This window comes from Moschus berezovskii, chromosome 6, assembly GCF_049115385.1.
Source record: "Moschus berezovskii isolate FMDL1 chromosome 6, NW_MosBer_1.0, whole genome shotgun sequence".
Lineage (NCBI taxonomy): Eukaryota > Metazoa > Chordata > Mammalia > Artiodactyla > Moschidae > Moschus > Moschus berezovskii.
This window is the reverse complement of record NC_142465.1, coordinates 119,178,192-119,192,072: the sequence shown is the minus strand read 5'-3', so window position 1 is coordinate 119,192,072 and position 13,881 is coordinate 119,178,192. Positions and strand designations below refer to the sequence as shown.

General features: G+C 60.4%; 1 protein-coding gene across 7 annotated transcripts in view; it reads left to right on the top strand.

The window, feature by feature from the left end:
* PHF21B (PHD finger protein 21B) overlaps window positions 1-13,881 on the top strand; it is an 88,461-nt gene that overhangs the window by 52,052 nt on the left and 22,528 nt on the right. For 4 of the 7 annotated variants that reach the window (XM_088837563.1, XM_088837562.1, XM_055395696.2 and 1 more), the window contains exon 3: window positions 6,237-6,302. The exons of the other annotated variants lie outside the window; for them this stretch is intronic. In XM_088837563.1, coding sequence (XP_088693689.1) covers window positions 6,237-6,302 — 66 coding nt within the window. The remainder of the gene's footprint in view (window positions 1-6,236; window positions 6,303-13,881) is intronic. 7 annotated transcript variants of the gene reach the window in all.

Here is a 13,881-nt window from a genome sequence, read left to right as displayed (position 1 = left end):
TGGACGCCTTCTACCCCCACCCCCCACCCCTCTGTGCCTGTGGCCCTCGGGTGACCCATGAGTCATCCTCCCTGGAGGATGCGGCCCCTGGTTTGTCCCACCCCACCCTCGGCCTGGCTGGTGTGGGTGGGCGGAGGCCCATGACCCCTGAGGGCAGGGAGCCCATGTGTCTGTGGCTGCCCCTGCCCAGCCAAGGGCTCCTCAGCAGATGTCCAGGTGCTCGGAGGCCTCATGTGGGGGTCTGCCTGTTCCACCTTGGTCTCCCTTCAGACATTTTCCTTCCTCAAGTGCTGCTTGTTCCTTGTTTTTATTCTCGGCACTCCAGGGGACTCCAGGGCGCCCGCCATCTGCACTGGGGACAGGTGTGGGTGCACTCAGAGGGGCTTCTGGCCAAGGGTGGGGGCTCGTGGCTGAAATCTGCCCTTCTTCTCCCTGCCAAGTGAGGGCTCATGAGATGGGCTCCCTGTGAGCCGTGCCTCTCTGGCAAACCCAGGGCAGGAGTGGGGTGAGAGGCCCACATGCCTGTGCGGCTTGAACAGAAACGCCTCCCCCACCCTGAGGACCCTGCCCACATCCCAGCCTGGTCTGCGCCGTCCTCGGCAGCCTGACTGACCCTGGCAGTGTCTCAGCCTCCTGCTTCAGCCCCCAGGGGTTGTCCTGCTCCTCTGGTTGTCCCTCATAACTCGAGACCCCACATCTGAGATTAGATATCTCTCTATCCTGTGGGCCTGCTGCTCAGCAAGGCCTCACTGTTGCGGCTCACTGACCCAGGGGTGTGGCCTGGACCACGCAGCCTGGAAAGTCACTTGCAGCAGGCGGGTATCAGCAGTGGTAATGCTGGTAGTTAGAACTGCGCTGGGGAGGCAGGGCCTTCCCTGGTGGCTCAGACAGTAAAGAATCAAGAATCTGCCTGTAATGAGGGAGACCTGGGTTCGACCCATGGGTTGAGAAGATCCCCTGGAAGAGGGCATGGCAACCCACTCCGGTATTCTTGCCTAGAGAATCCCCATGGACAGAGGGGCCTGGTGGGCCACAGTCCACGGGCTCTCAAAGAGTCAGACACAACTGAGTGACTAAGCTCACACAGGGACGCAGGCTCCCTTGGATTCTAAGGGCTGAGTTTCCTTTTTGGAAATAACTCAGCCAACCTACCAGAGGGCCTAGAGCAGGCCTGCCCGGATGCCGGCTACAGGATCAAGGCTTGTTGTCATGAGGAGCTGTGAATCTCCTCATGATCTTATGTCAGTGTGCCTGGTGGAGGCTGGCGGAGCAGTGTTTTGGACTCATCTGCGTTTTTACCATGATGGTTTCCTTTTACAGACGGGGAGACTGAGCCTCAGAAGGGTGGGAGTTTGCCCACGCTCTCTATCCCCCAGCCCCTGGTTATGTGTTTTTTGAGGACACAGAGTTCACCTCTTTCCTTTTTAAAGGTTTGTTTATTTATTTGTTTTTGGCGGCTCTGGGTCTTAATTGCGGTGGGCAGGCTTTCTCTAGTTGCGGCGACTGGGGGCCTCTCTCAGTGCACGGGCTTCACTGAAGTGGCTTCTCTTGTGGAGCAGAGGCTCCAGGCACGCGGACTCAGTGGTTTTTGCACAGGCTTAGGTTCTCTGCGGCATGTGAGGTCTCCCCAGGCCAGGGATCGAACATGTGTCCCCTGCACTGCAGGCGGACTCTTGACCGCTGGGTCACCAGGGAAGCCCCGCCAGTGAACTCCGGGCTTGTCATGACTCGTGTCGCGTCCTGATTAAACCCCCCCGTCCCTGTCTTCACGCCTTGTCCCTCACATCACGTGGCCTCCCTGGAGCCCCCTGCACTCCCTGCCTGGCCTCCCTGCCTCCACTGGTGCACTTCTGGTCCCTCTCGAATCTCCAGGCTGCCGGTCTGTCGCTTACCACCGTTGACAGGTGCAGCTCTGTGCGTTTGCTGCAGGCACCGTGGCCCCAGGTCCAGGAGCCTGACCGAGGTGAGCGAACGTCCTCTGTCCCTTGTAGCCCTCAGCGGGCTACCACTCCCCTGCAGTTTCAGGTGCTTTTCAGAGATGTGAGGACAGAAGTCTGTAACAGGACAATAACAAAGCCCGTCCACGATGGAGAGGCCTGTAATCCGTTTTATTTCCATAAACGACCTTGTCCATTCCAGGACTTGGCTCAGTGCTACCCAGAGATCATACCGATTTCTCTCCCGATCTCAGTCCTTCCCCGCAACCCCCAGCCCCCTGGAGTTGGGACACGCTCTTCAAGCCTTAACCGACGTGGACAGGACTACGGATCCCCGTCCCAGATCAGCACGCTGGCTCTGGCGCTGCCGAAAGGTGGCAGGAGGATGGGGTGTTGGTCCAGGTTCTCCTCCTCTGGGGGTGGGTCTGGGCTCCCGCAGGCACCCCTCCAGAGGCCCCCCTTTCCCTTTCTTCCCATAAGGGCTGGCGCTGCAGCTCTTGCATTTTTTTAATATATAACTTTTTGCTTTGAGATATAAGTTACATGCGTTGAAATTCACTGGTCTTCATTGTACCGTTTGATGAGTTTTGACAGTTTATACACGCAGGTAACTAACTTACACCGGGATGGAGCAGACCACAGCCCCTGAGGGCATTGTGGAGCCTGGCCACGGTGAACCAGGGTATGCACGGCAGAGGGGAGGTCCTGAAATGTCTGCTCAGCCATCCACCCGGCGGTGGGGGAAGGAGCCGTTCAGGAAAGCGCATTGTGTCTGGGCGCGTGTCTCTCTGCGCAGAGGTGGCCTTGGCCCCTCATGCTGCCTGCAGGGCTGCAGGGTCGTCAGTGCTCCCGGGATGCCCTTTGGGCCAGGCTCTGTTAGGCAGCACCTCGAGGAGGCTTGGCAGCAAGGCCTCTGGCCCTGGTGAAGCTCCCTGAGAGGCGCCTCCTCCCACCCTGAGCCTGTGGCCACGTGACCAACCTGCCCCAGGCAGACGGTCACCCTGAGGACGTGGAGAGGCGAGTTCTGGTGGGAGCCGGCCAGCATCCGACCGCGTGGCTCCACCGTGGCTGCCCTTGCCCATGGCCTCTCGTCTGTGCTCTGTGCGAATCGCAGCCAGGCCGGGACGCTTCCCAGAGGCGAGCTCTCAGACCCCACACCCCCAGCATAAGGTGGGTCTGGCCTCCAGCAGCCTCGTGGGGAAGACTGAGCGTTGCTGGGTTTCTCTCCTGCAGAATGAGCGGGTCGGCACAGCGCCTGCCACACGGGGCGCCCTGCGGCTAAGCCTCCTGTGGCCTCCTCCACACTCCCTGCTGTGGGCCTGGGTCATCTCAGCGTCAAGTTCTGAAGATACCTTCTAGGGACCTGCCTGACCGTCTCCCCCTGGTTGCTGTTGGCTCCGTCCTAGAAGTGGGGAGACTGAGTCCGGAGATGAAGGCGCTGGTCCAGAGTCTGGGGTTGTTTCTCTGGCACGTGGGCGGGAGGGGGTGCTGCCTGGTGCTGGGGCCCTCCCCTCCGGAGCTGAGTGTGGTTCCTCCCCACAGGACTACGTGCAGAAGAGGGGTCCCCGGGACCAACCATGGCCGCTGCCCCCCAGGTCCCAAGGCACTGCCAGGCGTCGCAGTCCCCTCTGCTCTGCTCCGGGTGGGCTGGGCAGCGTGGGCTGGGACACAGCAGGGCCCAGCTCGCCGTGCCGAGCCCCACGGGGACCTGGTGTGCCTCTCTGTGTGTCCTTCCCCTTCCCGTTGCCGCGTCTCATCCCGCAGGACAGGGCCGCCCTCGGGTCCCCGCCCGCTGGCGTCTCCCCAGCTGCTCCCCTGGGGCAGGCCACTTCCGTTGTCCACGCTGGGGTCCTGAACTCACCTCCCAGAAGCATGGAAGCCACCTAGACACAGTGGTGCTTTGTCAGTGACAGCACTCCACCCCTGGCCCTTCTGTGTTGGTGGGACCTGCGTCTCTGCTGTCTGAGCCGCGTCAGATCCCAGTTCACATCCTCACATCCTGGCCTGGCACTTGCTTGGAGCCTGACCCCAAAGACAGGGACAGCCACCTTGCCTTGCTTGCTTCTGTCCACATGGGGCCTGGCACAGAACGGCTCTCGATAGACAGTGCTGAGCCCAGTTACTGCCCACGGGTCAGAAAAGTATATGCCTGCTAAAGTCGCTTCAGTTGTGTCCAACTCTTGGCAACCCCAGAGACTGTAACCCGCCAGGCTCCTCTGTCCATGGGATTCTCCAGGCAAGACTACTGCGGTGGGTTGCCATTTCCTCCTCCAGGGAATCTTCCCCACCCAGGGATCGAACCCGGGTCTCTTAAAGTCTTCTTCATTGGCAGGTGGGCTCTTTACCACTAGGATTACCTGGTCAGAAAGGTAGTGGGGGGTTAATCCTGTTTTCCTCTTGGCTACAAGTTCAGGAAATCAAGCCAGGAGCCCATTGCCAAGAGCAGGACCCTGCTCTCCCAGCCAGACCCTCTTTGAGGGGCTCTTGGGAGCCTCTGCCTTTTCTAAAACCAGCTTGAACATCTGGAAGTTCATGGTTCATGTATTGCTGAAGCCTGGCTTGGAGAATTTTGAGCATTACTTTACTAGCGTGTGAGATGAGTGTAATTGTGCAGTAGTTTGAGCATTCTTTGGCATTGCCTTTCTTTGGGATTGGAATGAAAACTGACCTTTTCCAGTCCTGATGTTCAAGCTGGTTTTAGAAAAGGCAGAGGAACCAGAGATCAAATTGCCAACATCCGCTGGATAGTGGAAAAAGCAAGAGAGTTCCAGAAAAACATCTATTTCTGGTTTATTGACTATGCCAAAGCCTTTGACTTTGTGGATCACAATAAACTGTGGAAAATTCTGAAAGAGATGGGAATACCAGACCACCTGACCTGCCTCTTGAGAAACCTGTATGCCGGTCAGGAAGCGACAGTTAGAACTGGACATGGAACAGCAGACTGGTTCCAAATACGAAAAGGAGTATGTCAAGGCTGTATATTGTCACTCTGCTTATTTAACTTATATGCAGAGTACATCATGAGGAACGCTGGGCTGGAGGAAGCACAAGCTGGAATCAAGATTGCCGGGAGAAATATCAATAACCTCAGATATGCAGATGACACCACCCTTATGGCAGAAAGTGAAGAGGAACTAGAAAGCCTCTTGATGAAAGTGAAAGAGGAGCGTGAAAAGGTTGGCTTAAAGCTCAACATTCAGAAAACTAAGATCATGTCATCTGGTCCCATCACTTCATGGCAAATAGATGGGGAAGCAGTGGAAACAGTGTCAGACTTTATTTTTTGGGCTCCAAAATCACTGTGGATGCTGATTGCAGCCATGAAATTAAAAGACGCTTACTCCTTGGAAGGAAAGTTATGACCAACTTAGATAGCATATTAAAAAGCAGAGACATTACTTTGCCAACAAAGGTCCGTCTAATCAAGGCTATGGTTTTTCCAGTGTTCATGTATGGATGTGAGAGTTGGACTGTGAAGAAGGCTGAGCGCCGAAGAATTGATGCTTTTGAACTGTGGTGCTGGAGAAAACTCTTGAGAGTCCCTTAGACTGCAAGGAGATCCAACCAGTCCATCCTAAAGGAGATCAATCCTGGGTGTTCATTGGAAGGACTGATACTAAAGCTGAAACTCCAATACTTTGGCTACCTCATGCAATGAGTTGACTCACTGGAAAAGACTCTGATGCTGGGAGGGATTGGGGGCAGGAGGAGAAGGGGACGACGGAGAATGAGATGGCTGGATAGCATCACTGACTCGATGGACATGAGTTTGAGTGAACTCCGGGAGCTGGTGATGGACAGGGAGGCCTGGTGTGCTGTGATTCATGGGGTTGCAAGGAGTCGGACACGACTGAGCGACTGAACTGACTGAACTGAGCTGGGAGCCTCTGGGGTCGCTGGAGTGCTCTGTACCTGCACCTGGGTGTTGGTGACCTTGCTGTAGATGTGTGTTGCAATCATCAAGCTATACGCTCAAGTTTCGTGCTCACTGTTAGTCAGCTGTTTCTCCGTCTTCCCAGGATGGGGGCCTCTCGGGAGCGCCAGGCGCCTCTGGGGTCCTGGAGCCCGCCCCTCCCCATCACCACCCATGGGAGGCTCACCGCAGGGGACTTCTCCCCATAGGGAGCGTGTCGTGGCTGCCAGCGGGCTCCCTGGGGCGCTGTGCAGACACGCTCCCCTTAAATTAGATTCCAGGGCGTTGGAGGTGGCAGGCTGATGAGGCTGGGGCCAGAGGGTGCGGGTGCCCGCCGATCACACGTGGAAATTAGATTTCCTAAATGACTGTTTATTTTCCAGAGGCCCGGGGTCGGTGGCGGGAGGCGGTTAGGACGCACCTGTGGATGGCGTCTTCCTATCACTCAGGTTGGTACTAAAGGTGTACGGCGGGTCGTGGCGGCCTCTGGACCCGGGGGCTGGGGAGCAGCTCTGGGGCCTCCTATTGAGGGGGAGAGACACTACTGCGCCCCAAGTCTAGGGGGAGCTGGGGAGCGTGAGGCGAGGGGCACGGGTGGTCCATGGGGGCTGGGAGTCGGGGGAGGCAGGAGCCCAGCATGTTGCCCACTTCTCACCCCCGGCCCGGGAGACGGCCCCTCTGCGCTGGAAGGGAAGTGACCCCATGCCTCCCTCCTGCAGCGCTGGACATGAGCCCACGCCCCTCCTACAGTCCTGGACACGAGCCCACATCCTTCCCTACAGGATTTGCTCCATCGTTCCAGGGGACGGTCGGGGGAAGTAGAGCTGGTGCAGGGTCTTTCCAGGGTGTCCCCGAGGCCGCAGCCGGAGCACCTGGGTCCTCTGCACTGACACTGCCTCACCCATCCATCCTCAGGGCCGAGGGTCTGGCCTCCTCCCTAAGGCGCCTCCTTAGAAGAGGCAGCCCCTTCACTGGGGATGGTGGTGGTGGGAGCTTCCAGCCAGGGGGCGGCCATCCAGGACTGCCTCCTCCCCGTGACTCTGGATGTGTCCACAGACAGAGCCAGGCAGCACGGGGGTGCAAGCACCCAGAGTGCCCGAGTAGGGGAACGGGCCCTGACCGGCTCCAGCCTCCCCCACGTTCAGTTCTCAGACACAGCGCTGGTTTCCCAGTTGAGATGATGGGAGGTGACTGTTCTCGCTGGCCTTGTGGACACTGCCTCCCACCCTGGATCCCGTGTGGCTTCAGACGCTGCCGTCTGCAGGGACACGGACGGCGTAGCCCCCACCCCGCACGCCCACCCCACACCTGCAGTTGCCAGGGACTCGGCGCTGTTCTTTTCCCGCACTCTCAAGATCACAGCCCCCGATACTTAGTCCACGATGCCATTTAGCGTGTGTATTTCCTACTAAATAGCATAAAATTACACCCTTTCAAGTTAATTAAACCACTTTGCCATGCTGGGGACTGCTGAAAGGGTGTTTTAAATGTCAGCACGGAGCAGCCGCGTGTGTTCTCTGGGGCTCTCTGGTTAAGGATGGCCTTGCCTGTAAAGACCTCTGCGTTGGTTAAGTGCCCCCGGGCAGCCCGCCTCGGCCAGCCCCGCGCGGTCGGGGTCACCGGGACCCAGCCTGGCTGGAGCACCTGGACCGGCAGCTGATCTCCCCAGGAGTACGCGGTCAACAGCTCTGCCTCGAGGTGGGCATTTGCAGAGCCTCCCAACAGGGCTTCAGAAAATGACTCCCCTCATGGGGCGTGAGGACACAGGTTTTGGGTTCTTGTTTTAAAGAACCGGTGTTGTGGTCTCCTGAGAGACCCCAGGGTGTAGCCTCCTCTCCCTGAGGAGCTGCAGTGCCTGGGGACTGGCCCTTGGAGCCCAGGAGGGAGCAGGATGCTCAGGGCAGGGGGGCCAGCGGGTGTGGGTGCCTGTGGGCAACAGCCTCGCGACTTTGGCCAGCCCCAGGAGGGGAGATCACCCGGTCTCTGCGGCACATGGGCCACTTGGACACCCTGCCCCTCCAGGAGGCAGTTGGCACGTCTCAGGCGGTGAAAATCCACCCCCAGAGGACTCCCTGCCTGGCCCACAGTGGGCACCTCAGGTCCTGCCTGCACACAGCAGCTCTGCTTGGCCAGCTACACCAGCCAGGAGCTTGCCTGGGCTCCCGGTTGGCCTCAGGGAACAGCGAAGCTCCGGGTGGGGATCCAAGGCCCTGCTTGCATGGAGACACGTGTGCGGTGGTTCACGCACTCGGGAAGCCGGGAGGTTTCCCGTCCTCTGAACATTCCCGTCCATCTGTCCCCTGCAGACCGACTGTCGGCTCTTCCCAGTCTTGTCCATCAAAGGCGCTGACTGGTGCCCACGCATGTGAGCCCAGTGGCCCCGGGCATACCCAGACGGGGACCTGCTGATCCTCACTGCACCAGGAGTCCCCGCTGTCCCCTCTCCAGCCCTGTCCCCCTGCAATCCTTCCCTCCCCCTCCGTGTCACCACACCTGGTCCCTGATGTGCGTGTGTGAGCCGGGGGACCCACGGCGTGAGTCACACGGGCGGCTCAGTGCCAGATGCCTCTCCGTGTCTGAACAGAGTGGTCCCAGGAACAGGAAAGGCGGTCCTCGATGCCCCAGCTTCGGGGGTGGGGATGGGGTGCTTGACGTGACCCAGGCCAGCAGGGGAGTGGAATTCGAGTGCAGGTTGGTTGCCCACCCTGCCCCGCCCCAGTAACTGGAGCTCCGGGTATGTGTTGGGTCCCAGCTGGAGACACGGGACGTGGGCTGGGAGGAGACATGGGACAGCAGAGGCGGGGGTTCCCCCTGGGTTTTCACAGGCACCCCCGAAGGCCCCCTAATGATCCTGTGTGGGCGAGCTCGGGGTTAGGGGAGGTGGGCCGCGGGTTCGGGGGTGCTAATTGGGGCTGGCAGAGCTCGCCTCAGCACAGGGAAGGACGTCTCCGGCATTCCCGACGGTGATGGAGGCAGCAGTCGGATTTCATCTGCGAATAACAAAGTGGTTTTGCACGACCGTAAAAGTGGTGCTTAGGTGACGTTAATGTTTATTGGCACTTACGGGTGTTGGGACTCCGTTGTTATCTTTGCCGCACGTCATAGCGATTCCATAAAGATGCGAGGAAAATTGCAGGTTGGGAAGCCGCTTGGCTGCCACAGAGCGGGCAGTTGGCCACCTTCTCCGGGGCACCCTTCATGCTTCTCGGAGGCCTGGGGCTGCTGCACCCCCTTCAGGAGGGAGCTTCACGGGATGCAGAAAGCAGGGGCACCCACTCTGGTCAGCTCAGCACACACTTTCCCGGCCGGGAGGAGGGGCTGGGGAAGCGGATGCTCCCTTCCACACAGTTCTCGAAGCCCCCACAGAGCCAACAGCGAGCGTCCGGAGAACCCCCCACAAGCCTCCTAGACAATGTTCGTCGAGGTCACAGGGACTGTGCCCGGACACAGGGCGCTTCCTCCTCCTGCTGGGAGCCTGGCTTTCAGGCAACTCCTGCTCTGTGTCCACGGTGCTGGCTGGAGCCCAGCCACCCAGGTCAGATGGAGGGGACGGACAGACAGACAGACGTGTGCTTAGAAACAGGGTAGCCGCATTCCTCGAGGACCGCCACTGCAGTGCTGGGGTCTGAGCTCCGTAAGGTCGGGCTCTCCCCGCCCAACCTGGAGACCCTCCAGCGGCTTCCGGTCAGGCTGTGGGCACCCAGCTCCCAGGCCGAGCTCGCTGGCCCCTCCTACATCCTGAACTCCGAGTCCCAAACCCTCCCCTCTGGTTCAGAGTTTAAGCTCAGGACTCAGCTCGCATCACAAGGGTGTGTGTGGGGATCTGAGCAGGGCCATGGGAGGGAGGGGCGGCAGCCCCCAGGATGAAGCCAGCAGGTGGGTCTATGGGGATGTTTAGGGGCTCAGGACACGGTGGCCCCAGAAATCCACCCCCCGCCCTGCAAGATGTCTGACTTCGCACGTGGTGGCCAAGGGCTCAGGCCGTGGCGAGAGCCGGGTCCCACTGTAGGCTGGCCATGTGACACCAGCCCCCATCTCATCCCTCAGTGTGGGGGTGGGGGGAGGCCTGGTGGAATGTTCTGGCAACTGGGAGGGGACCTGGCCACACCTGCACAGCTCCCTGTAGCCACAGTGAGCTTGTGCGTCTCCTTCCTGGTGGGTGACAGGGAGACAGAAGCCCTGGCCCAGCACCTGCCCTAGCCAAGCTTGGACGAAAACACTGCTGCTTGGACCCAGCAATTGATAAGCTGCTCCCTAGCACACGACCGTATGCCTAGCCACTCAGCATGCAGACCTCTCACGGCTGCCGATTTGGGGCTGAGCTTCTGGAAGTTTAGGTGGGGGGATGACTGAAGGTGGCCAGCCCAGCGGCTGCTTTCCCTGGCCTGGAGTGCAGGCTTTCCTGGAGGAACCGGGGCCCGCATCCTGGTGTGACCCTGGGGACACAGAGGACCTCCTCTTAACTCCTCGGCGAAGGGCAAATGCTCTGGGTCAGCAGTGGAGCCGCGGTGCCCTGTCCAGTCTCGGGGCTTCGGTGGACAGAGATGCACCGTGGGCTACCCCGCGGTGGCGGCAGGTGAACCCTCTAAGGAGCCGTGTCCACCTTGTTCTCAACAAGAAACACGTCGTGTGGTTGTCATTTCTTTAGGAGGGCTCCCCTGTCGGTGTTTCTAGAGTTCCATCTGCATGTCTGTATGGATGTCAGCATGGTCTTCACACAGATGCAGAGAAATCCGGCTGTCCTGAGTGTCCCGTGGCGGTGGCCTGGGGTGGGGCGCTCTGGAGACCAGGGGCGCTGAGCTGCGGCCGACTGACCAGTCCGTGCCCTCCCCACGCCCGGGGGGCCAGTTTCTGTGGCTTCATCACCACACTCGTGCTGGTACTGCCCCGGCACGGGGGAGCCCGGGGGCCCACATTTCTGTTAGTCGCTCCGTCGTGTCCGACTCTTTGCAGTCCCATGAGCTGTCGCCCTCCAGGCTCCTCGGTCTGTGGGATTCTCCGGGCAAGATTACACTGGAGTGGGTGGCCACTTCTTCTCCAGGGGATCTTCCTGACCCTGAGATTGAACCCAGGTCTCCCGCATTCCAGGCAGGTTCTTTACCGCCTGAGCCACCGCAGAAGCCTGGGACCCTCTCAGAGCACTGACAGCTATCACTCGCAAGTCCTCAGAAGCCCGATGAGAGGGAAAGGCCATGCTTCCATTTCTGTGATGGGGAAACTGAGTCCCAGGTCACCTGGGCAGCCCTTGGGGGTGGGGGACGGGAGTGCAGGCTTCACCCTCTCCGCGGGAGTCCTTCAGGAGGGATCTGGCCTAGCTGAACACTCGTGTCCAGGACCTGGGATCATCCTGTGGGAGCGGGCCTTGCACAGCCTTCCTTGGCTCCTCCCATCCCCACCCTGAGCATCTCCTTGTCTGGCTGATCGCTTGAGGCCTGAGTCATCCACCGCTGGGCCAGTCATCGTGGCCTCCCGAGGCCTTGCTTCCTGGGTCTGCAGGCGCTCGGGGTCTGAGTGGGGTCAGCGGGCGAGGAGCCAGCGTGGCTTCCTGTGTGTCGTGCACCCTGGCGTGGCCCATTTGGGGCAGGGCAGAGCCCAGCCTTGCTGCAGAGGTACGTTCCTTCTCTCCTTGTGGGCACCACCTGCTCTGGGCCAGCAAAACCCAGAAGAGACATGAGCTTTCAGCTGAGAGTTGCGTGGCCTTAGGGGAAAACGCCTTCAGCCTCTGGGCCGCATGGCTCCGTCGGTAACCCAAGGGGACACTGCGCGCTGCCAGGTTCAGACATTCCCTTCACATCGGTCAGTTCTCTCGAGGGAGAGCGGAGCTCCCTTTGCAAGTCCCCTGAGCAACTGACTTGGAAAGCTTCTCTCCTCCGGGTTCAGACTTTTTAACATAGAAAAAGCTCCCTGGACCCTGGGCCTGCAGCCTCTGAGCGGTGGCCTGTGGCCCTTTGTGCCCAGGGGTTGGGTCCTGACATGCAGGTGGGGGATCAGAGGGCAGGCGTGTCTCTCTGGTGACCGTGGGAAAGGACAGTCACTGCTGTTGGAGCTTGTGGGGTCGCTGAGCTCCGCCCCCTCCAGGTTTGGACAGGACCCCAGGGCCCCCCGGGAAGCAGGAGGGCTGAGTGTCCGGCAGAAGGCAGTGCAAGATCACACGTGTACTCACACAGCCATCCGCCCCTCATAGCATCCCCAGGAGCCATTGCTATGGCAACCCCTCCCTGGTGCTGTCACGTGAGAAGGCCCCTCTGTGAGGCCAGCCCTGCCGGTCCTGAGTGGGAGCAAGAGGAGTTTTGAAAAATAGCTTCTGATGTCCTGAGTGCAACCGGAGGCAGGGTTGGGTCATCTCTGGGGCCCCGTCTGAGGGTTGGTGGTTTGGGTCTGAGGGCTCAGGCTGGGGAAAGGCATGTGAAGGGTCTGTAGGAACCTCCCACGCACCCACCCTCCCCACCCACTGGCCTCCTGAACTCACACTCCAGAGAAGCCCTCTGTGTGGCCGGCATTGAATCAGAAACCTGTGAACATTTCCAGTTTGGGGGTGGATGCTCACTGCGGGCTTCGGGAGGGGCCGTGCGTGGCGTGCTCAGTCCAGGGCTAAGCTTGGTCTAGCCGGTGCCTTCCTGCTCGCTGTGCACACTGACAGCCGCCCTGGGAGGGGGTCTGTGAGGTTGTCTTCGGTTGGCAGTTGTGGAAACTGAGGCACACGGGCTTAGGAGCACCCTGCGGTGCTCAGGGTTGGAGGTTGAGTTCAGGGTCAAGGTCAGCCCTGAGCTGAGTCCTGTGAGTGGAGAAAGTTCTGGAAAAGGGCATCTGGGTGGGGTCTCAGAGGGTGCACGCCCCCCTCCCTCATCCCCACGCTGTGCACTCTGTCCCACCGTGGGGCTCGCGTTGACCCTCACCCTGCTCCCGCCCACCTGCCGCCAGGAAAGAGGACTGAGTTCCCTGCCCCGCTGCGCGTCCCAGGGACCCGCGTGCCCTCTGGTCCTGGCGCTCTCTGTCCCACCGGCTGGGACTGCCAGTCTCCTTGCCGTCACCATGCAGGATGCGGGGCCCTTGGACTCGGAGCTGGGCAGACCTGTTGGGAAAGCCCCGGGCGGAGGCCCACAGACAGTGCCGGAGACATGGCCGATGAAGACCAGTGTGGACCCTGGCTGGGGAGCCGCGTGGGGTTATCCCATCCGGTCCCGGAGACGGGCCGGGCCCCACGCTGACTTTCTGTCTTCTTCAGGAACACGTTAACATAGACAGGATGAGCCCGCTTCACCACCCTTGGGCCTGTCTGCACCCACACCGAGGGTCCCGCTGGGAGGGCGGCTGGGTGAGGTCTGGCGTCACTCACTCTGGTGCAGGAGCTCGAACCAAGCCAAGGGGGCGGGGTCAGGTTTGCCCCTGGGGTGGTACACGCAGGCCTGCCTCATGGAGCGAGGGCTCTGGGTGTGCGGGATTGAAGGATCCTGCTCCCCGGCCCTCGGCGGCTGCCTGAGTATCTCCTGGCAGGGCCATCTGACAACGTCCATCAGACACCTCAGCCAGCTGGCGCCTGGGCTGGGCCAGGGCTGGACTCTAGCACCCATAGGGGTCTCAGCCTGACTGCGGCCTCCTGGAGCCACTGTCCAGCAGGAGCGCAGAGCTGAGAAAGGCCAGTTCTGATCCATCTGGTCGGGGTCTGGGTGAGAGCTTCCCGTTCTGCCCAGCTCCCCAGTTCCCAGACCGTGCAGGCTGCCTGGGGTTCAGCGGGAGCCCTGATGCAGACTGTCCCAGACACTCTGGGGCCTGTCCCCTGACGCGGAGGAAGAGCTGTTGAAGCGAACACAGCAGGAAGCCCGGGACACCAGGCTCTGGTTTCCTTTTCTGCGTCCTCACGCTTCTTCACGCTCCTGTACTTGCCTCTCGTCATTGCGGGGAGACAAGCACGTGTTCCTCGTGTGCCAGACGGAGAGACCGGAGACCGGTGCTGGAGAGCAGAGTGGACTTCCGAAGGCCGGCCCAAGCAGAGGGGCCTCTGCAGGACTGGCTCCTGGACGGGCTGAC